The sequence below is a fragment of the Schistocerca cancellata genome, chromosome 4 (assembly GCF_023864275.1).
Source record: "Schistocerca cancellata isolate TAMUIC-IGC-003103 chromosome 4, iqSchCanc2.1, whole genome shotgun sequence".
NCBI lineage: Eukaryota > Metazoa > Arthropoda > Insecta > Orthoptera > Acrididae > Schistocerca > Schistocerca cancellata.
In genome coordinates this window covers 26,046,016-26,071,216 of record NC_064629.1, presented here as the reverse complement: position 1 = coordinate 26,071,216, position 25,201 = coordinate 26,046,016, and the positions used below count along the sequence as shown (strand labels likewise).

The 25,201-nt window shown below is 42.7% G+C and overlaps 1 protein-coding gene across 3 annotated transcripts in view; it reads left to right on the top strand.

Annotated features, from left to right (window-relative positions):
- LOC126184803 (protein Aster-B-like) overlaps positions 1-25,201 on the top strand; it is a 243,951-nt gene that overhangs the window by 74,440 nt on the left and 144,310 nt on the right. For all 3 annotated transcript variants that reach the window (XM_049927391.1, XM_049927390.1, XM_049927389.1), the window contains one exon: positions 8,217-8,433. In XM_049927391.1, coding sequence (XP_049783348.1) covers positions 8,217-8,433 — 217 coding nt within the window. The remainder of the gene's footprint in view (positions 1-8,216; positions 8,434-25,201) is intronic.

Genomic DNA, 25,201 nt, shown 5'->3' with positions numbered 1-25,201 from the left:
AACTCTTTACCAACCTTGGTGCAGAATTAGAGCATGCTACAGACCATGCATTTCCATCTGTGGCGATCACACACTCTACTGAGAACTATTTCCTGTCCTTTTTTTTTAAAAAAAAAAATAATATGCAAGGGACCATCATCAGTTTCAGTGACTTCAGTGTCATTTCTGTTCATTACACTGCATACTTCTTAGGGTTATGTTCTATACTATATTGTAGCAGTTGTTACTATGTCTGTTCCAAATTTCATCGAGCTATGTTACTTGGTAGTGACACGTTATGCAAAAGTTACTTTTGTTAGTCTTGCATGTCAGTGTAATAGAACTCAATAAATTGTTTCGGTCAGTGAGTGTTCATCAGAGACAAGGGTATCATGAGTCCCCCAGGGTAGTGTGATAGGACAACTCTTGTTTTCTATATACGTAAATGATCTGATGGATAGAGTGAGAAGCCATTTGCAGCTGCTGATGTTGCTGTAGTATCTGGGAAAGTATTGTTATTGAGTAACTGTAGAAGGATACAGGATGATTTAGAATTTCTATTTTGCATGATGAATTATTAGTGGTGTGCTGCTTGACAAAGTCACATTGATTAAATATCTAAGCATAACATTGCAAAGTGACATGAAATGGAATGAGCACCTAAGGATGGCAGTAGGAAAGGCAAATCATAGACTGCAGGGATTCAAAAAGAGTTAGGAAAATGTAGCTCATCTACTGAGGAGCCTGCATATAGAACACCTGTGTGATCCATTTTTGAGTATTAGTGTAGTTTTTGGGATCTCCGCCGGCTCGGATTAAAGGAAGAAATTGAAGCAATTCCAGAGACATGCTGCTACATACAGAGCTGCTTCGTGGACTCAAATAGTGATACCTGAAGGGAAGACGACCCACTTTTTGCAAGACACTATTGAGAATATTTAGAGAATAGGTATTTGCAGCTAACTGCAGAATGATTGTACTGCCACCAATGTACGTTGAATACAGAATCCATGAAGACAAGATGAGAGACATTATGGCCATATTGATCCATGTAGATAGTCATTTTTCACTCACTCCATTTGAGTGAAACAGGAAAGGAAATGGCTAATTGTGGTACATAGTACCCTCTGCCATGTACCTTACAATGGCTTGTGAATTATGTATGTTGATGGAATTTTAGATGTAACAACCACACTGGGAAATTGTCAAGTTGGTCAGGAGTTTGGCATTACCAGCACATACCAGATATGTGTGAACTTCTCAGCCAATCATCCTGCTTGAACCCGTCAAAATTGCTAACACAGTAACTGGCTGGCAAGGGGAGAAGACATGAGTGTGTAAAGTTCCTGATTATCAGAGTTTATGTCAGCCTCCTGGATTACATTCTAAATATCTATGCTGAATCTCTAGAATGAGGCTATGTAACAGGCCCCCTTGGTACCTGAGTTCATCCCTTTTCTCCTTTCATCCATGACAGTGCAACATTGCAATGTGCAAGCATTTTTCACAGTCATCCATGTGATACAGGTATATACTGGACATTTTGTAACAGGTAAGAGGAACACGACAAATCAGCTCCACTAGGACTCAGCCCATGATGGCAATCTATGATTCCCACATCTGTTACCAGCACTCATTTACTGAGTACAGGACCAACTTTTTTGATCCTGCATGAGCAGAAAATCTGCAGCTTTGATTGAGGGTGAAATGCCCAGGAATTTAAATTCAAGGAATGGTTACTGTATGCTGAGGCAAATAAGCAAGTTCAAATATATAAGGCAGGTTTTAAGACTTGTGGAAAGCCTAGTAGGGAAATAATTTTATACTATTTTGCAAAATGATCAAAGAGCAAAAAAAATTAAACAAATCTGCAAGTATGAACAGATTAACTAGTAGTTAAATTTGCAAGTGCTTACCAGTAGTAGTGCTAATCATTGAAGTTTTGCTGCATCCATGTCAACACAGTAAGTGTCTCTAAAATCTCAAACGTGTTCCCCAAACATAAGAAAGAAAAAAACTCAATTTAAATGTCTCTAGCTGCTCCGTATGAGAAAGGTAGAAACTGTGAAAAGAAAAAGGGTCAAAAACTTCAGATGCAAAGAATCTTTCATCTCTAATTGAGAGTTCTGTGTTCAGAATTAAAAAAGTTCAGTCTACAGAACCATTCAGTGTCTCTAGCTCCTTGATCAAAATCCATGGTTACCCATAAAGACCAAAATGTTAATTGAGAGGATGAAGAAAACTCCGTACTGAATGTCAACAGCTCTTGGTCTAGTGGCTTGCATTGCTGCCTCTGCATCATGGCGTCCCGGGTTCAATTCCTGGCTGGGATTTTCTCCACCCGGGAACTGGGTGTCTGTGTTGTCCTCATGATTTCATAATCATTCATGAAAGTGGCGAGATTGGACTGAGTAAACATTGGGAATTTGTAAGGGCACTGATAGCTGCGTAGTTGAGTGCCCAACAAACCAAACATCTGTATTAAATGGGTGCTGCCCTATATAAGACAATAAATAGCTAGAAGACTCCACAAGTACAGAGCAAGCAATCATATTTATACATCTAAGATTTTAATTTTAAGTCTCATATTGCACCTGTACTGTTAGATTACATTCTTCACAGAAAGGACATCCCCAGTGATGAAAGGTTCAGATGCTGCGTAGTTGAGTTTGCTAATGATAGGTGTTGATAATCATCTAGATCCTTAATAATATTGCCTCATGTTGTCATCATTTGTACAAGATTCACATATTATTATAATCTCCATTTACTTATGATTTAATGACTGCATGAATATGAATAAATTCTGTGGATGCATTTCAGTACGTCAAAAGTGTTGTCCTCTGTCACTGGTCTCATGTACAGCTTCCAAACCATTGCATAATGAAAGTTATGAAGAACATGCACTTCAGTATCTCTTTCCAGTTGAGATTCATGTTTCTGACAGGATGGATCCATACAATGAGCCATAAGAATGGGTCCTCATCAGGGTAACAATGTGAGTTGCTTACCACCAAAAATTTTAACAGAGAGACAATTCTGGACTGTACCACCATCATCATTTGGCATGCTTTTGAGGTAGCAATACCAAAGTCCTTAAGACATCGTAAAAAAACAGACTGCCAAAGGATTGGTTGTGGAATGTTGCATTCCTGTAAGGAAAGGACTGCAAATCGTTTACTTTCTTTTTTGGGTTGCTCAAAAGATAGTATAAAGGACATCATCACATGATACATACTGGTCTGATGGGCAAAATCTCCTCAAACCAGCCAATAACTGTACACAAAACTGTAGTTGCAATAGTAAAATCCTCAGCAGTTGTCTAAGAAAATCCTACAGTGCATGATAAACCAACACTTTGTGTGTATTTTATAAGTGCAAACCTTATTCTGCTGAGGAGTTATCTTCCACTTTTGATTATATAACCATAGAGATAATAGATAGAACACTCATTTTTGTGGAAGCAAATTCTTTTGAAGCTCTGTATTTGAGATTCAAATGGTTATTATGTTATTTGGAGGAACCATATCATCCAAACAGTTAGTATGATCTTCTCCCCAGTTTACATGGAAAACATTACATGGTGAAAAGAACTATGTTTACAGACAAGAAAATGGTGTCTTGTTCAGTTATACGTAATTAGTATTTCATACACATCTTGTCAATGTTACTTGACAATTGAAAGATTGGAGTAGTGGGTGTGGAAAAAGATTGTAATTTCACATCTGGGAAAATAGATTTTCTATGTTTTTAGTCATTCTTGTAGTGTTTCTAACTTGCTACTACAAGAGTTACTGTACAGGGCTGACCTAAAAGTCCTATTTTTGTAAATTCAGTGCTTCACAAAATAATCTAGGTAGAGAGGTAAAAACTGACGCATGTGCTTGAAATGACATAGAGTTTTACTGAAAGAAACAAGTGCACAAAATTACCATCAGATGGCGCTCCATATGGTACAAAAGCAATAATTAGCATAACAATTGAGTTTTAGCAAAGGCATTTTCTTGATAACAAATGCTCAACATGTTGGTGGTCATTCTAAACAATATCTCTAGTTGAGGGACAATGTTGTGAACAGTACTGTACAACATATCAGTAGATTTGGTGAGAAATTGCTGTCAGAAGTTGTCTTGTATCATCCCTAAGATGTCAGACACTCACTGTAGACTTGAGACGCCAGGTAACCATTCAACTGATAATCACATGGATTGAGGTCTAGAGAATGGGAGGTTAAGCATGATGAAAGTGGTGGCTCAGCACACAATCATCACCAAACAATGTGTGCATGAGATCTTTCACACATGTAGCAATATGGGGATGGAGTACCATCCTGCATAAAATTTGTACCTTCCAGCAGGTGTGTATCAGCCAGTCTAGGGATGATTTGATTCTGTAACATATCAATGTACCTCCCACCCATCGTGCAGGCAGTTTGAAAAGCAGCATCCCGCATTTCCTTGAAGAAAAATAGTCCAAACTTAATTCATGTGGTAAATCCGTACCACACCATGACTTCCTCATCATACAACGGTTTGTATGACAGTTCTAGCATTTTCAAGAACCCAAGTTCTGCAGTCTTTCTTACTTTCTGTGTCTGGAACTAGACTTCAGACTTCCAAAAATCAGCAGCCAATATGGCCTTGTCATTTGCCTCCCATAAGTCATTCATTGTGCAGGGCTGGTCTAAATATGGACATATAAGTAGGTGTTGAGGATCCTGGACAGAGCCACAAAGACAGTGTGTTCTCATTCTCTTTTAGGAAACCCCATTGCTGCAGGTTTGTCCTGCACTTTGGCACTTCTACCCTCATACGGTTTAGGGTTCTCCAGACTGTGTATGGTAGGTCTCCACCAGGCGCCAGTTCTTCTTTTACATCTTTATGGGGGTTTCTCAGGTCGATTTCCCACCTTTCCAAACGATTCTCTGCAGCCGACCTTTCCAGGGCTCGGGTATGTGACAGGAAACTCTTCCTCGAACAAGCCGTCGGTCAGCAGGCTGGTGTACATATAAAGGATGACGCATGTCCTTTTCTTGCTTGGTTTTTTCGTCTTCGGCAGCGATGTCACGTCGTATGTTGGGCGGTGCGATCCCCATGATTAAGTACATCTTGTGCACTGGGGTTGGCCTCAAGCATCCAGTAACAATCCGTGCCATTTCATTCACCGCGACATCAACTTTTCTCGCATGTGTTGATGTAGACCATACTGGAGCGGCGTATTCCGCGGCTGACACACTGAGCGCAAGGCCTGAAGTTCTCAGGACTACAAAACCTTAGACAACCAGTCGTCATCCACCATTTTTTGAAATGTGCACACCACAAATGCTATCCATGTCACAAAATCAGTGACTAACGGTTCATGATGATGGTGGATATTGTATGGATAACATTGGATGGTATGCCTTAGTGCTCTCCAAACAGTAGTGTGTGGAATGCATTCATTTTTGGTTTCATTAAAACCCCATATCATTTCAAGCACGTGTGTCAAGTTTTACCTTACTACCTACATTATTCCGTGAATTAGTGCATTTTCAGATGGTAATGGCCTTTGGGCCACCTTGTATATCATTCTCAAATGACTGTTAGAGGGCAAACTTAATTATCACTTTGAAATATCTCAAGATAGGGTGTCTAAAAGCACTGAATGTTATAAAATATTTGAACACTAGGAATAGAAGAGGAGGTATATCCATTACGTTGCAGAAATACGCTTTTTTGGCAGTAGTTAGATTATAGATGTGTTAAATACAGTTCAACTGGATTTTCCTACACTTGTTGCACTCTGAAGGCACACAGTTATTTATTGGTGCTTGTAAAATGAGTCCCACACTCCCATTCCATGCAGACCCGGGAAACATACCAATAACCTTCCACCAATTGTTCTTAGGGTGGCGATATACATACTTTAGTTACCTGTACTTCCACATTCAAAATGAAATTTTACAATAATTTGAGAACAGCAGTGCATTGTTGAACCAATGTATGCCAGAGATGTAAGTCAAAGATATCCTTGCGTAGACCTACTTTACTATTTTATCAATCTTGTCTTTAATTTTGAGGGTTATCCGTAAATTAAGGTCTCCAATGCTTTTTCAACCAGTAAACATTTTATTGCAAAACTAATTACAGATTCCAAAAGCTTGGACTTTTAGCTATTTTTCAATGTAGTCCCCATCACAGTCAATGTGTTTTTGGAGATGGTCCTAAAGCTTTTTCATATCCATGTCTTACCACTCTCCTGCCATCTTGTGCAGGAAGGGATGGGCAGCTGCCTTCAGCTCATCATCACTTGAGAATTTCACTACCCCCAAGTATTGTTTCAAGTTGGGGAACAGATAGTAGTCACTGGAAGCCAAATCGTGGCTGTTTGGAGGATGGTCAGTGATTTTCCCCCTGAATTTGGTGATGTGAGAGTGGGCATTGTCATGGTGCTAGTGAACTCTCTTTGTCAGCCAACCCATCCTTTTCTTCTGTACAGCCCAGCATAGCTTTGTTAGTGTCTCATAGTGCTTTGCTGTGTTGATTGCTGTATCTCTTTCCAGGCAGTTGAACAGCAGAACTCCATTCCCATCCCAGAATACCAAAGCCATTGTTCTTTAGTCCCTAGTGTGAAGTAGTGGACCCAAGTCTCACCCCTGTTACAATTGAATCCAGAAATTCCTCACCCTCTTCCTGGTAACAGCACAGAAACTTGTGAGCACTTTGGAAGCGTTTCTTTTGTATTCATCGGTGAACACCCATAGCACCCACCTGGCACACACCTTGTGATACTTCAAAATGTGCATCAAAATCTTGTCCATAGTAGTCTTAGAGATGTCCCCTATCAGTTTCGTAATATCTTGCACAGTCACATGCCAATCCACAAGCAAAACTTCTTTGACTTTCATCATTGTCTCGCCTAAAATTGATGGATGCCCATGGCCAGCCTCGTCATACACATTTGTACAGTCATCTGCAAACTCCCTTCATCACTTATGCACATTTTTTATATCCATACACTTTTCTCCTTGCACATTGGTCAACTGGTGATGGATTTCAATAGGGGCTGACCCCTTAAACCACAGAAATCTAATCACAAAACACAATTCATACTTGGTGGGAGTGTTGATTTTCCCTTCTATTGTTAATGGCTGCTATGCCAAGAATTAGCATTGCAGAGAGGTGGGGCTGACAAGAATAGTGGTATGGGAAGAAAGGAACACAGCACTATTGTCAGATTTAAGCTAGCTCACTCTGTCTGATGGGTGCTCATTGGAGACCTTACTTTATGGACAACTCTGGTATCATAACCCTAAAGAATTCACTATATCTATATCTGAACTTGTTCCAATTGTCCAGACAGTGAAGTACATTATAGAGTGGATCTGTCATGTCAGCAGGAGGGTGGGTGACTGGAAATGAGACAAGAAGCTGTACTGTTCAGGAAATAAACATGACTGTAGGAACAATTTCCGGACACTAAAACAACATGGTCACACTGACTTTCCTGAAGATAGTGTCATTTAAGAGAATCAGCTTGCTTTGCATGTGCCACAGTACTTACCAAATTTGCATTGACACAGTTCCATTTATTTATAAGAAGGCAACACTCACCTTAGCTCTCTGCCTTTGATTACAGTGAAAGTTGGTGAACAATTTAAAAAAAAAAAAGTAGTTGAGTATATTGCTTGCCATTACACCTAGATAAAGCATCAACAATTGCAAGATGTTTAACCTTTTGAGTGAATGGGCTATTTGAAGGGAGGGGCTGGGAAGCTGCTGTTACTATGTTCTCGTACACATATGTCATATATTGCTAGAATCACTAGATGTATATATGCAAAATGTGTTCTTAATCATCCTCTGTGAGTTCCTTTTAATTTTGAACTGTTAAAATTGTATATGTAGTTCTAAGTGGTGTATCTCAGTTTCATTGTATAATGAACTGAAAATTTTGGGATTAAAATTAGGTATAAACATTTGGAATAGTCAGTCCATACAGTTGTTTAACTGTTGTTTGTGATGATTGTGATTCAGACCTTTACAGTTTGGTGGTAGAATGTCAGTAATAGTCGTAACATCTTGTAGCATCTGAAACTCATTGTAATCTGCAGTAATAGTTGGCAAAACCAAATTGTGAAATAACAGATCATCTGTAAATGGAAACATTTGTGTGTATAAACATGTATTTAGTGCTCATATTTCTCTGTTATTGCAAGTTACTATTCCATTTTACTGATAGTAATTTCATCTCAACAGGACAGTATAAGCCGTTCATCAGATTCAAGTCAAGTGGCAGATTTGACCAGGAGCATTAGTCACGACAGCAGCAAAGAGAGGAAAGAATCTCGTGGGTCTGACAGGTCAAAGAAAAAATCATCCTGGTACAATGTGCTCTACCCCACGTACAAATCTCGCAGTGAAGATTTTAAACGACTTTTCAAAGATGTGCCTCAAGAGGAACGTCTTATAGTTGGTTAGTTAATACATCAGTGGTGTTGCTCTTGTTTCTGTTCTTTCCACCTTATCAGATTTTTATTAATGCAGATCCTCCCATTGTTGTAGATGAATAAGATACAGATTTATTTGTACAAGGCAGGCTTTCATGGTCAGTATTTGTGTTGTTCACGATATTTGTTTTATGGGTATAAGGCCATTATCCAAGGCATATTTCACTGCCTAACATTTTATCTTCCAATGCTGGTGACATCAAAGATGCTAACAACTCAGAAAACAGATACAATCTCAGATGAGCTCAACTATGGGATGAGAGAACCACCAGATTCATTCCTCTGTTACTATGGCTTTATCAAGATCTAATCTTTACTAAGCTGGGATGTACAGAGAGCCCATTGAAATTCAAAAACACAAGAACAACTTTAAGAGAAAAGAAGACTGCTTGAATTGGGTAAGCTACGGGCCTTAGTACTAAAAAAGCCCTGGAACTCACTTCAACACAACTCTGTGATCTTAGGAAGCAGTTTGATGACTTCATGGACTGACCATTGCCTATATATGCTTGTTAGAGATTGTAGTTGCTTTCTGAGTTATTGCCTCTGGCATCGTCTCCAACATTGGAAGATGAAATGTTAGGCAGAGAAATATGCTTTGGACCATAGCCTAAGGCCCATGAAACAAATATCAACAAAAGGTTCAGATTTATGTTGCTAAAATACATGCATATACGTATAGGACTATCAGGATGATCACTGCTCCAGTGTGCTTTGATGTTAGCACTGAAGTGCAGTGATGAAATTGCAGCATTTTTGAAAGATGTTATAAGTTAGATGCCATCTCCTCATGCATCACGTTTTTACTAATACGATCACCACAACATTAAATAAGAAGTCACTCCATATTACTTTTGTGTGTCACTTTCCTGTTGTTGTTGCAAAATTTTATCGTACTCAAAATATATGTCAGTAACTGTTAGGAATAGACTGATATTAATGTGATAACCTCTGCCTGAAAACTGCCAATAGCCCCCCCCCCCCCCCCCTCTCTCTCTCTCTCTCTCTCTCTCTCTCTCTCTTTCTTATATATATATATATATATATATATATATATATATATATATATATATATATATATATATATATAATAGAGGGAAACGTTCCACGTGGGAAAAATATATTTAAAAAGAAAGATGATGAGACTTACCAAACAAAAGCGCTGGCAGGTCGATAGACACACAAACATACACACAAAATCTAGCTTTCGCAACCAATGGTTGCTGCCAGCGCTTTTGTTTGGTAAGTCTCATCATCTTTCTTTTTAAATATATATATATATCTCACACAGCATGAAGAGAAAATATGTCATGTTTACAAACATTAATTAGTATGAAAATTATATGCATTAATGATGAATTTTGTGGCTTAACTTCTCCAGCTTGCTACAGGAGAGTCATTTGTTTCACATTGAACTGATTCATGTATGACATTTTTCTCTGTATTCTTTGTAGGATAGTTTTAGTTGTTGTAATATATGTTACTTGTCTATCAGTTGAATAATGTAGCAAAATGTGCTGTATAATTTGCCAACAGATGTACTGCTTCTGCTGAAAGCTACCAAAACAATGGAAACAATTATCATCAGTGTCTTTTTGTGAGCTGTGATGCTTGTCATATGTACGTGGCGACTTTCATTTGTTACTTCTGTTAGGAAGTTAGCCTTTAGTATGCAAGGCTGTGTATTGCACATTCATCTGAACCATTATCTGAACATGTGTGAAACAAAGTGAAAGATATATATGACTTTCCAGAGGAGGAGATTTTGAAATGTGATAAGTTGGAGCAATTCTATTAAGAACTAACAATTTATTAGGTGTATCAAGAATGTGTGTCCATTCTATAAGCAGAAAAATTCATGTGTGGCATTACTGGCAAAGTTAACTGGAAATTCAATACTCAGTAATACATATCTACAAACACTGAATAAGTTGGTGCAGCTTAAGCATATTGTAGTGTGGCAAATGTTTATAAAGCTCCTTGGTATGCAACTAGGTAGTCACATGTCCATCATTGATATTTGGCAGCCTGATCTGCCATCCTTAAGGCCAATTATGAATCAGATCAAATAAAATTTGGTAGGTATGAAGTATGCATATGCTACTGCATCACCACAGTTTTGAATCACATTGTGTGAACAGTGTCTTGTGCAGATTGTCACCAGAATGCTTAGTCAGATTGCTAATACATTAAGTGTGGAACATTTTACTACCAAACCTACATTCTTGAGAATGTTATAAAAATTAAGATTTGCAGGAAGAACTGTAGAACTATGTGACAATTGTGACATCAGAACTGCCACAGTAAGAGATAGAATGACTTAAATCTGCCTGTTACTATATAGAGTGGACTAGCAGTGCGTGCTAGAAAGTACTGTGATTTGATCATTAATCTTTGACAATGTTTGCAACTGAAAGTTAAGTTTGTGTGGCATATACACAAAGGAACATAGGTGTTCATCAGGTTGCTATGAATAATTAAACATGTGACTCTGTGGTGCTGTTGTTACTGTTGTGTGGTGATCCATTGTTGCTCTCTAGTGTACAGTTAAATGCTATGATCATGTGAGTATATTAATTGACTAGTTCAATCCTTCAAGGTGGATATTTCGCAATGATGAGAGAATCTCCCAGAATGAAATTCTCTAGGTATGGTGTAAGCTCTCACAGTATTGACTAAACCCAAGTTTCATCAACCTGAGGTACTCTCCTAGGGACTGCTGGGTCACAGCTATCTGTTGTTATTAAAACTGCTTGCTTTGGTGCCAGTTGTTGGATGCCATAGTGAAATTTAATTTCATACAGAAAGTAGAGATCCCAGCATTACTGTCAAGATCTCCAGAAATTCTTCTATCTTATGGTGAGCAGTTCACAGATAATTTGGTTAGATACTGAGGACGAACACTTAACCAGTCTTGGGCATACCTGTATCTCAGTCATTTGTCTAGCTTTTCCAGTCAAATGAGGCTGCCCTTCACTGTACATGTGCTTAATTATTGGGAATTGTATACATAAAAAGATAACACCCTTATTATTTCTGGTGTATGTGTAATGTTACTGCCCACTCAACAAGGATAACTTGGAAATCTAGCACTTGAACTTTATGGCAGTAATAAGTAAAATGGTGACACACTGCAATTTTTTTTTAATAAAGAGAAGTTGTTCCTATCCAGTGGAGGTTGTTGTTGTTGTTGCACTAAAGTACTGAGTCCCAGAGAAAGTTTGTACTCAGTTCCTGTCATCAGAGTGTGTGCCAATATCAATAGCCAACACTGATGCACTCGCACCACACACACACACACACACACACACACACACACACACACACACACACATTCATACTCGCTCTGATCGTTATTGTGCAACACTTTCTCCACAAGTACTCATGAGTAATTTAGATGACACATAATAAATGACCTGTCGTAAGTAAAAGATGAGAACTAGCTAGTTATTGTGTTTGCCAAGTGCCAATTGGGAATCCCTAAATGACATTATGATGGAGGTTGTTAGGGTTTTCCTAAATCACTTCATATCAGTACTGGAATGGATCCATGAATAAGGTAGTGACACATTTCTACCTTCATCCTTATGTAGTTGAATTTCCCCATTTATTGTGAGTGGATAGAGAGATATATTCTTCTTTGCATTTTCTGCAGTTGATCTGTTATGTGGTTCCTCTCATTGTTGGCACCACTTAGCAGAAAGTTGATTTTAATGCCCTCTGTAGTGCTCCCTGTTAGCAGATCATCTGATAGAGACCAGTATTCAAATGAAGACTTTACAGTAGCTCCTAAGAAGAGAAAAACTGTCTCATAATGCCAACTGAATGTATTTGTGACATTGGTATGTAATTCAGGTCTGGGTGTGTCATGTCTACAGCATGATCCTCCACATTAATGATGGACCAGTTATACAATCTTCGGTCGCCCAAGAAATGCCACAAAAACATTCCCCAGACCATAAAGTTCCCTTTTTGTTTGCTTTCAGATGTTCCACACCATACACGTGAATGGCCATCTGTCCAGTGGAGCATAAAATGTAATTCATCTGAAAGGCCACATGGCACCACTCAGTGGAGGTCCAGAAGTGGCACTAGTGGGCAAATTCGAGCCTTCGCCATCAATGAACAGACACTATCTGTTGATATCATTGTACTGCCCGTGGAAATTTTCCCTCCTAACACACAGCAGATCACATACATACACACTGTTATTGGGGCATTCTTTGCTGTAGATATCTCTTTAGGCTCTCCTGACCAGATACTGCTCAATGGGAAGTGGCCAAACTTTTCAGTTCAGTGCTCACTTTGCCATCTGGCAACATCTGTTAGAAAGAGTAGTATTTGAAAGAAAGTTATAAAAATTATTATTTATTAAGGCAACATTGACACTATAGAGCCAGCTGGCTTTGTTCAAACATCAAGTTTGTGTAAACAAATAGATGGAGTGTATTATGATTGAAACCCACTATATCGTTGACATCCGTCCCCATACTCTTATGATCAGCTTCAAAAGCAGCTTGTTCCCGTATAAAATAAGGGATCCTAGTAAGCAGTAATTGTTAGACACATGGCACTACAGAAATTTGAATTTGTACCAGCTGCAGAGGAGTCACATCTTTTCAGGAAGTGAGGCATAATCTTCCCCAATGATTAGAGCTAGATGATGACATCAGAACTGCTGAACACCATATCTTGTGTCATGAATACAATTGTTACGTTGAAGATTACCAACAGTGAGAGATGGAAGGTGTCCATCCACCATTGAAATACTGAATGGAAACCTGAAGAACACCCAAAAAAATGTAGCTTAGATAAAAATTTTGCATTTTGTCTGAGTTACTGTTGCCACTGCTTGGGCTCAAGACTTCTGCGACTAATGAGAGTTAATAAAGGAGGCACTTTTTACTTCCACTGTGGCACATCTTATGCCTGCCACTTCTTCATACGGGAGCTACATTTTCATTTTCTGTAGTATGAAACAACATAAGATCCAATAGGATGTATTACAACAATGGGACCTATCAGAAAGAGGGGAGAGGAACAATTTTTCATTCAATCTAGGTTTTGCTGTTCTGTACCTGACTAGAGCTTCAACCCGAGTCAGTGCCTTCCATAATTAGCAGTCTTCTAGTAATGTCATTCTGATGTGATTTGAGTTGTTCCGTATGGTAATTTAATAGGTTCGCATAGAAAATACTTTTACATACAGAAGAAGGGAATCCAGATTTGAGTTATGGTCTGTTATAGGGTTTTTTATTTATCATGAATATTCGATATCCTTAATGATGGACTTTGTTTTATGGGCAACATGTTATTGATGTCATTTGCTGCTGTTAGAAGGTTTACAGTTCTATTTGGAGGTATAAGATAGCCTTGAGAAAAGCTGCAGTTTGTGATAACTACTTATCGTTATGATTTACATCCATTTTAGTCAAGTGAGTATGACCCCCAGGGGGTCCAAAACTCTTTTGTGGATACATGCGTGGCGAGCACGGGGCCCTGAGCCATTGCAGCCTTCTTTCTCTCCAGGGCTGCATTTCCTTTCCCGTCCCCTCCTTTCCCCTCCTTTCTCCTTTCCCCTCGCCCTCTCGTCTCCCTCTCTTGGTGTCCTTGCTTATGTTGGCCCCCGCTATCCTCCTGGTTCTGTTGGTTTTCCAATTCGACTTTGTTGCATAATCATCTCCTCCTTTTGGCATTCCTTGGTCCCCCTCTGGGGTTTGACCTCCATTACAAAATTTCTCCTCCGTAGTGTGGGCCATTTGGGGAAGAGCACCTTACCTAGTGTCTCCGACGTGCGCCCTCCTAGTACATTCCACCTTTTCTTTCACGTCGTTGTCTGATACTAGGGTGCATAGCCAGCACGGTAGCCAGCCCGTGTGGTGGGGTCGCTATGTACCCTTTTGGTTGAGCCCCCTGAACACACAGGGATCACACTTCTGATACCTGAGCTGTGACCTCCTCATGCATGCCTTGGAGTGGTTGCTTGTCATCCTGGAGCATCGGAACTCCCGGCAATGGCCGCCGTGCCAGACGGCCCTTGCTGTGGCTGGGTGGCGCCCGTGAGGAGAGCCCCTGATCGGAGTGGGTGGTATCAGGGTGGACGCTATGCAAATGAAACGCATACAGGTCCAGAAATCTGGCCGTTCTTCTGCGGCCGTCTCTCTGCGTGGAACTGATTCCTCCAGTGATGCTTCTCTTGCCCCTTCGGCCTTCCCTTCCATGGCTACCCCTGGGAAGAGGGTCAGGCCCGTCGGCTAGGGGCAAAACCTTTCCCTGCGTGGAACTGATTCCTCCAGTGATGCTTCTCTTGCCCCTTCGGCCTTCCCTTCCATGGCTACCCCTGGGAAGAGGGTCAGGCCCGTCGGCTAGGGGCAAAACCTTTCCCCCGTTATCTAGTTTGCACCAGGACTGATGGAGATACTTTCACCAATACCAAACCTTTATTCTTTGTGGAACACATTGAAGACAAGTTTGGCGAAGTGGACTCCCTGAGCAAGATGCAGTCGGGTTCGTTGCTGATAAAAACTGCTTCAGCTGCCCAATCTGCGGCCCTTCGTGCCTATACCCATCTTGGCACAATACTTGTGTCCATTACCCCCCACCAGTCTCTAAATATGGTACAAGGTGTGATTTTTCACAGGGACCTCATCCTTCAAACTGATGAGGAACTTCGGGACAATCTCGGACGGCGGGGTGTTCACTTTGTTCGGCGTGTTCAAAAGGGTCCTAAAGACAATTGTATTGATACTGGTGCCTTTATCCTGGCCTTTGAAGGGGATACCCTCCCTGAGAAAGTTAAGATTATGGTCTATCGCTGTGATGCGAAGCCGTACATCCCACCTCCTATGAGGTGTTTTAAGTGCTTGCGTTTTGGCCACATGTCTTCCCGCTGTTCCCAGGCCCCTCTTTTTGGTGACTGTGGACGTCCACTCCATGAGGGGAGTCCCTGTATGTGTAAATTGTCATGGTAGTCATTCTCAATGTTCACCAGATTGCCCAGTATATAAGAAGGGAAAAAAGATACAGGAGTATAAGTCCCTTGATCGTTTAACCTACGCAGAGGCCCGTAAGAAATATGCACGACTTCACCCTGTGTCCATGACATCTAGTTACGCCTTGGTTACATCTTCACCCCTTCCTCCCCCTTCCTTACCCCATCCCGGACCCCTCTCCTCCCCCCCTCCCCTGCGGCTCCCACACCTTCTCCTATGGGCGCTGCTCCCCCTCCCCAGCCGGAGAAGTGTCCCACTCCTTCGGCGTCTGCCGGTCAAGGGTGCCTCTCCCGGGATGCCCCTTCCCGGCACCTTCCAGGCCGAAGGTCTGCTGCCGCGCGACGACCGCCAGAGCCGCGGTCTGTCGGCCCCCAGGTCGCCCGGTCTCTTTCTGTTCCTGATCTTGCTGCAGCTGGTTCCTTTATGCCACACAGCCCTCCTCGATCTCAGCCTGAAAATAAGAAGAAACATAAGTCCCGGGACAAAGAGCCTCTGGCGTCACCGGAGGTCCCTTCCCTGACTTCACAACTGGATTCTGACCTGTCGTTCATGGATGTCGCCCCCTCCTTGTCGGTGACGGGTGGGGACCCGGCGGTATGACTGGATTTAGCGTGTTCAGCCCCCATTTAAACCATCGTTCTGTGGTTCTCCAATGGAATTGTAATGGATACTATCGTCACCTTCCGGAATTGAAATCCCTTATTTCGTCCTACTCTGCAGCTTGTGTGGTTCTCCAGGAATCTCATTTTACTGATGCTCACTCACCAACCCTCCGTGGGTTCCGTGTTTTCTGTCGAAATCGGGTCGGACCCCTGCGGGCTTCTGGTGGCGTTTGTACGTTGGTCCGTACAGACATTGCTAGCACGTGGATTCCTCTTCAAACTACATTGGAAGCGGTTGCTGTTAGGGTCCACTTAGACTCTGCAGTCACAGTTTGCAATCTTTCTCTCCCTCCTGACAGGACTCTTACACCTGCTGCCTTAACCACCCTTCTTCAGCAACTTCCTCCTCCCTTCCTCCTCCTTGGAGATTTTAATGCTCATCATCCTTTGTGGGGCAGTGCCTTTCCATCTAGACGAGGTCTTCTTATAGACCAATTTATTGCAGACCACGACCTGTGCCTTCTTAATGATGGCTCCCCTACTCATTTCAGTGCCGGTCATGGTACCTTTTCTGCCATTGATCTTTCTCTTTCTTCTCCCTCTCTCCTCCCTTCATTACACTGGTCGCCACACGACGACCTTTGTGATAGTGACCATTATTTTCCATTGATTATCACGCTCCCTTCCCGCTCCCCGATGGACAGGTTACCTCGTTGGTCTTTCCAACGCGCCGATTGGCCTCTATACACTGCACAGGTCGTGTTTTCCCCCTCTTTGTCCAGTTGTATTGATGACGTCCTACGTGACGTGTCTGACGCGATTGTTCGCGCTGCTAGCCTTGCTGTCCCGCGCTCATCTGGACCATTTCGTCGCCGGCAAGTCCCGTGGTGGAGTACAGCCATTGCCATTGCCATCCGTGATCGCCGTCGAGCTTTGCAACACTTCAAGAGGCACCCACCCGTAGCCAGCCTTACTACCTTTAAACGCCTTCGCACTAAAGCCCGTTATTTAATCAAACAGAGCAAGCGGATATGTTGGGAACGATTAGTTTCTTCCCTTGTCCCTGTGTCACGCGTATGGGCTACACTTCGCTCTCTCCAAGGTTGCCATCGGCAGTCCACCCTCCCAGGCCTTCACTCCCAGATGGCCTTTGTACGGACCCATTAGTTCTTGCAGAACATCTTGCGACCCATTTTGCAGTGGTATCAGCGTCAGCCTCCTATCCAGCTGCTTTCCTTCATCAAAAACAGCGGGCTGAAGCTTCCACCTTATGTGTCACCCCTTGTGAGTCAGAATCTTACAACGAACCTTTTACTGAATGGGAATTTCTTTATGCTCTATCTTCTTCTCATGATACGGCCCCTGACCCAGATTCCATTCATAACCAACTGCTTCAACATCTCAGTGCTCCACAACAGCAACATCTTCTTCGGGTGTTTAACCGTATCTGGCTCCAGGGTGACTTCCCTTCTCAGTTGAGGGATAGCATTGTGGTTCCCGTCCTTAAGCCTGGTAAGAACCCCCTATCTGTTGACAGCTATCGGCCAATTAGTTTGACCAATGTTGTTAAGTTACTTGAACGGATGGTAGCCCGTCGGCTCAATTGTGTCCTCGAATCTCGGGATCTATTGTCCCCTTACCAGTGTGGCTTTCGAGAGGGACTGTCTCCAATCGATCATTTACTTCGCTTGGAATCCGCAGTTCGGCAGGCTTTTTCCCAGCGCCGCCATTTGGTTGCAGTGTTTTTTGACCTTCGCAAGGCCTATGACGCGGCCTGGCGCCATCACATCTTACTTACCCTTCATCAGTGGGGTCTTCGGGGCCCACTCCCGATTTTTATCCGCCAGTTCCTGATCCGTCGGTCATTCAGAGTTCGAGTTGGTACTGCTTTTAGTTCTCCACGGACCCAGGAGACGGGCATCCCACAGGGTTCTGTCTTGAGTGTCCTTCTTTTCCTCATTGCTATCGATTGACTTGTGGCCTCTGTCGGTCCCTTGGTCGCCCCTGCCCTGTATGTGGATGATTTCTGCATTTGGGTTAGTTCCTCCTCGATGGCATCTGCAGAACGGCAGCTCCAGGTAGCTATACGGTGTGCCTCTGCATGGACCCTCTAACACGGGTTTCAATTCTCTCCTTTAAAATCGCGAGTGGTCCACTTCTGTCGTCGTACTACGATCCACCCTGATCCAGAGCTCTATCTCGCTGCACAACGATTGCCTGTGGTCCCACAGTTTCGTTTCCTGGGTCTTCTTTTCGACAACAAGCTCACTTGGCTGCCCCATATCAGACTCCTGAAGGAAGGATGTTTCCGTAAACTCAGTGTCCTTCGCTTCCTTGCCCACTCCTCTTGGGGTGTGGACCGTTCCCTCCTCCTCCGTCTTTATCCTGCTCTAGTTCTGTCTCGCTTGGAGTATGGTTGTCAAGTTTATGGTTCAGCTGCTCCTTCCACACTGCACGTGCTGGATCCAGTCCACCATCGTGGTATCCGTTTGGCCACCGGTGCCTTCCCTACTAGCCCTGTTGATAGTCTCCTGGTTGAAGCTGGGATCCCCCCCCCCCCCCCCCCTCCCCTTTCTGTTCGGCGGTCCCAGCTTCTGGTGTCTTATGCACTCACTATCTGTTCCTCTCCCACTCATCCTTCCTATTCTATCCTGTTCTCAGACCATGGACGTGACCCACCCGCCTCCCGCCCTCGGGCGGGTTTACCGGTTGGGCTGCGCCTTGCGTCTCTTTGCCGTGATTTTCAGCTTCCTTCTTTGTCCTGTCTTCCTCGCTCCCTCCCCTCCACCCCTCCTTGGTTAGTTCATCGGCCTCGAATTAGGATGGATCTCCGCCGAGGTCTGAAAGATTCCATCCCCCTGGTGGTGTTCCGTTCCTTTTTCCGCCAAATTTTATGGGAGTTTCGGGATGCTGTTGTTTTTTACACTGATGGCTCTAAATCTGCTGATCATGTTGGGTATGCCTTCACGTCCTCTGTTGGAATGGAAAATCATCTGCTGCCACCTACATGTGGGGTGTTTACTGCGGAATTGATGGCAATTTCCCAGGCCCTTACCTTTATTAAACAGTCCCAACACAACCGTGTTTTGTTATGTACGGACTCGATGAGTGGCCTTCTTGCTATTGACCGGTGTTTTTCGCGCCATCCCTTGGTCTCTGCCATCCATGACCATCTCGCTGATATTCACTGTGCTGCTTGTTCCATTGACTTCCTTTGGGTCCCTGGCCATGTGGGTATCCCGGGTAATGAGCTCGCTGATCGTTTGGCTGGGGGAGAAGTTGCTTACCCCCCCGTTTTCTGTAACCCCTCGTGCAGCGGATTTACGGCTTCACATCAAATCCCACTTCGCACAGTCATGGGCCAATTCTTGGGAGGCTACTCCCCTGTGTAATAAACTTCGTGCAATTAAGGTGACACCAGGCCTGTGGCGTTCTTCCTTTTGCCTCTCCCGAAAGGACTCGACCACGCTGTGTCGTCTCCGCATTGGCCATACCAGGCCATGGTTTTCTTTTGCGTGATGAGCCACCCCCACTATGTGGTTGTGGAGCCTTCCAGTAAGTAGCCCACATTTTGGTTGAATGCCCCCTTCTTTTGGCTCTGCGTGCTAAGTACAGACTCCCCCACACTTTACCTTTGATGTTGGCTGACAATTCCCGGATGGTTTCTCTGGTTCTCGGTTTCCTCCGGGAAAGTGGTTTTTATTCTCAGTTTTAAGGTTTTTAATCTCTCTGGTGTTGGGGCAGGGTGGTGAGTGTTTGGGTGTCTCCCACTGTAAGCAGTGTTCGGAGATTCCCGATTCACCTCCCTGACCGAAATCCTCTTTTCTTCCCCTTTTACTCTGTTTTTACCCTTTTTTTTTAAGGCTTGGTTAGTCTCCTTTTCCCATATGTACTTTCTACATTCTAGCGGTTGTACCTTTTAAGTCACAGGTGGTCTTGCCTATGCTGCTTTAGCTCTTGCTGACTTCCCTCGTTTTGTTTTTACCATTGACAACATGACTGCCCCTTTACGTTTTTAGCCTTTTTCCTTTTATTGTTCTGACTTTCCTGAGATGTCACATTAGCGGAATGGACCACATTTGAAACAAGGGACTGATGACCTTGCTGTTTGGTCCCTTAAACCTCAACCAACCAACCAACCAACCAAGTGAGTGTGAAATAGTGACAGTTTATCACAACCTCTGAAGCTAAAGAATAAAATACATCAGTCACACGTGTTACTTGTAACGGCCTTTGCTACAGCTCCTAATGATATAGTTTTTGCGATGATGGTCCTCAAACTTCCTCTTATGCATCGGAGAACTTACGTGTTTCCTGCTTCTCTTTCAGTACATTAGTGATGACTCATCAGTTGCAGCTATTGATTTAAAGCCTGCCAGTGTAGCCTGTACAAGATATTTTAAATATAACTGCAACAGAAATATAAATCCAAGTAGACAGTCTTTCCATATCTATTATTCATTTGAAGTTCCTTGTGGGACACTCACTTGGACTCACAGCCAAGAGAAGGGGGCATAAATCCCCTATTTGACCATCCTAGTTTTATTCTCTTGTGGCTTTGAATGGAAGACTTCTGTGCATGCTCAGTTATTGTATCTTTGTTCTTTAGTTATAGTTCTTGTTGAAAGGTTAAATATGAATGATGAGGAAATTGTAGTGATGAGGTGATGGGTGTAATTTTATCATTAGTTTTAATGTACCTAGTTCACTTAAGCGTATTGGGTACATGGTCCATCAGAAACTTGCATGGGTGCAAGTATCATTCTGTTGAGTACTATGTGGCACAAAGTGCTACTCTTGGGTACTCCTTAAAGTTGCTCTGGGGCTTCAGCATCGTGTATTAATTGAAAGGATGGGTGATGGGAAGAACAAATAGTCAGACTAACCACCAATCAGACCTTCTAATATATGCATAGTACAAAGTCATTTAACACAGTTTGTGTCCGTATGATGAATGGAGTACTGCTTGTAGATGATTTAAGTATGTGTGGTCATTGTTGTTTTCTGCTTTCAGTCTGCATGTTTTAGGAAATAATATTTTTAATGTTTGAAAAATCTATGGTATTAAATAAAGCACATGTACCTTCTAATATGTGCCAGATCTGAACAAATCGGAGATTTAGGCCAATTTTAACTAGGTAAGTATTTGCCAGACCTGAGGGTTGAACAGGAGGCAGGTGAGCAGCACCTGTCCTTTGTAACCATAAGAGCTCTGTATGTGTTTCAGTGATCACTATCTGGTGAGACTATAGAATAGTGTGTGTCATAATGGACAGGGTCCATGGCTTAATTGACTGGATAGCAAGAATGGTACAGAACTATCTGCATATCTCTCTCTCTCTCTCTCTCTCTCTCTCTCTCTCTCTCTCACACACACACACACACACACACACACATTTTTATCTCGGGGCATGCTACATACTGATGAAGGAGGTTGTTGTTTAGGCAAAACTTGCAATAGGGGACAATCGCTAGAGAATATATCACAACTCATATGAATTGTCCTTGACCAAATAAGCCACAATATCTTCTGAATTTAATTGGTCAAAGGAAAAATATAAAAATGCAGTATGTGAAGAAGGCTAAAAGATTACAGACACCTAAAAAACTAGATTGACGCATGCATGATATTTGTGGAGATAAATGGGGGGGGGGGGGGGGGATTGCCGATTGCCATGACATGCTGGGTACCCTTTTGTGCACTAAAATCTTGAAAAATCTGAGAGACAAAGTGTGGGCCATTGTCTGTCACCAGGGTGTGAGGGAGGTTTTTAATGGTGCAGATCCAGGTGAGGGCATGCACCACCAATTCTGCCATCGTACAGCAGCAGTTTGCGATGTATGGAAACAGAGTAGACTCCTATGACCACCAACCAATAAGCATCCAGAAAGGGGCCTGCAAAATGTAAGTGGACACATTTCCATAGCTGTGACTCTTTTTGGCCGCAGAGAGTAACATTGCTGTGGAGTGGCCTGGTGGCCTGAACACATAGAGCAAGCAGCAGTTAAATGTTCAATCTCATCATCTAGCCTGGGCCAATGGACATGTTGGCAAACCAGCATCTTTGATCGTTGTTCTCGAACCCCCACCCACCAATGGCCGTGATGTAGGAGATGAAGAATGTCTCACTGGAGAGAGACCAGGAGACCACATGTTGTGTGTGCAGTGTATTCTGTAGACAACAAAATGACACCTGAGGCGTGACACAAAATAATTGCGGAGGGCTCCCAAAGCTCCGGCATGTGACCACTGTGGCCAACTCCCTGAATATACTATAAAAATGGGATCAGAATTGCTGACAGGATCGGTCAGTAGGGAACCCATTCGATATCTTTCTAGCCTTCCCTTCGAGCTAGAAACAAAGTACGTCATCCTGATCAAAGCTGGGAATGGGTCCCATCGGAAGGTGTGACAGAGTATCAGCATTAGTATGTTGAGCTGTAGGATGGAAGTGAATCCTATAGTGATACAGACTGAGGAACAGGGCCAACCATTGAAGTCTATCATTGAAGTTTATCTGGCAGTTGCGCCACAGGACTAAAAGAGAGTAACTAATGATTTGTGATTAATTACTAGATGAAATTTGACACCACATAAAAACACGTGAAACTTCTTGATAGCATAAATAATAGTGAGGTCCTCCTGTATTTGAGAGTAATTCTGTGCTGCATTAAGTATCTTTGATGCAAAAGCAATGGTCTGTTCCAAATCATATGTATGTCATTGAGACAGGACGGCCCCCACACCATACTTAGAGGCATCCGTAGCCGCAACAAGCTGACGACCAGGCTGATATGTGGCAAGCGTACACGGGTAGCAGGGGTTGTGTGGCATGGACTGGGTGGTTTTTTAGGTTAGATGACCTCGGGCAAGTACAGAAAGGGCAACAGCCTCAAAGGGTGTGGGGCAAAGTCAGGACATGCGGGGACCAAGCAGCAATCGGTATTGTAATTGTAAACTGTCGAAGCTGCATTGGTAAAGTACTGGAACTTAAAGCGCTGATAGAAAGCACTGAAGCTGAAATCGTTATAGGTACAGAAAGCTGGCTGAAGCCAGAGATAAATTGCCGAAATTTTTACAAAGGCACAGACGGTGTTTAGAAAGGATAGATTGCATGCAACCGGTGGTGGCGTGTTTGTCGCTGTTAGTAGTAGTTTATCCTGTAGTGAAGTAGAAGTGGATAGTTCCTGTGAATTATTATGGGTGGAGGTTACACTCAACAACCGAGCTAGGTTAATATTTGGCTCCTTTTACCGACCTCCCGACTCAGCAGCATTAGTGGCAGTACAACTGAGAGAAAATTTGGAATAAATTTCACATAAATTTTCTCAGCATGTTATGGTCTTAGGTGGAGATTTCAATTTACCAGATATAGACTGGGACACTCAGATGTTTAGGACAGGTGGTAGGGACAGAGCATCGAGTGACATTATACTGAGTGCACTATCCGAAAACTACCTCGAGCAATTAAACAGAGAACCGACTCGTGGAGATAACATCTTGGACCTACTGATAAACAGACCCAAACTTTTTTACTCTGTAAGTGCAGAACAGGGAATCAGTGATCATAAGGCTGTTGCAGCATCCCTGAATATGGAAGTTAATAGGAATATAAAAAAAGGGAGGAAGGTTTATCTGTTTAGCAAGAGTAATAGAAGGCAGATTTCAGAAAACCTAACAGATCAAAATGAAAATTTCTGTTCCAACACTGACAATGTTGAGTGTTTATGGAAAAAGTTTAAGGCAATTGTAAAATGCGATTTAGACAGGTACGTGCCGAGTAAAACTGTGAGGGACGGGAAAAACCCACCGTGGTTCAACAACGAAGTTAGGAAACTACTGCGAAAGCAAAGAGAGCTTCACTCCAAGTTTAAACGCAGCCAAAACCTCTCAGACAAACAGATGCTAAATGATGTCAAAGTTAACGTAAGGAGGGTATGCGTGAGCGTTCAGTGAATTCGAAAGTAAAATTCTATGTACCGACTTGACAGAAAATCCTAGGAAGTTCTGGTCTTACGTTAAATCAGTAAGTGGCTCGAAACAGCATATCCAGACACTCCGGGATGATGATGGCATTGAAACAGAGGATAACACGCGTAAAGCTGAAATACTAAACATCTTTTTCCAAAGCTGTTTCACAGAGGAAGACCGCACTGCAGTTCCTTCTCTAAATCCTCGCACAAACGAAAAAATGGCTGACATCGAAATAAGTGTCCAAGGTATAGAAAAGCAACTGGAATCACTCAACAGAGGAAAGTCCACTGGACCTGATGGGATACCAGTTCGATTCTACACAGAGTACACGAAAGAACTTGCTCCCCTTCTAACAGCCGTGTACCGCAAGTCTCTAGAGGAACGGAAGGTTCCAAATGATTGGAAAAGAGCACAGGTAGTCCCAGTCTTCAAGAAGGGTCGTTGAGCAGATGTGCAAAACTATAGACCTATATCTCTGATGTCAATCTGTTGTAGAATTTTAGAACATGTGTTTTGCTCGAGTATCATGTCGTTTTTGGAAACCCAGAATGTACTCTGTAGGAATCAACATGGATTCCGGAAACAGCGATCGTGTGAGACCCAACTCGCTTTATTTGTTCATGAGACCCAGAAAATATTAGATACAGGCTCCCAGGTAGATGATATTTTCTTTGACTTCCGGAAGGCGTTCGATACAGTTCCGCACTGTCGCCTGATAAACAAAGTAACCCGATAAACAAAGTAAGAGCCTACGGAATATCAGACCAGCTGTGTGGCTGGATTGAAGAGTTTTTAGCAAACAGAACACAGCATGTTGTTACCAATGGAGAGACGTCTACAGACATTAAAGAACCTCTGGCGTGCCACAGGGGAGTGTTATGGGACCATTGCTTTTCACTATATATGAGACCTAGTAGATAGTGTTGGAAGTTCCATGCGGCTTTTCGTGGATGATGCTGTAGTACACAGAGAAGTTGCAGCATTAGAAAATTGTAGCGAAATGCAGGAAGATCTGCAGCGGATAGGCACTTGGTGCAGGGAGTGGCAACTGACCCTTAACATAGACAAATGTAATGTATTGCGAATAAATAGAAAGAAGGATCCTTTATTGTATGATTATACGATAGCGGAACAAACACTGGTAGCAGTTACTTCTGTAAAATAT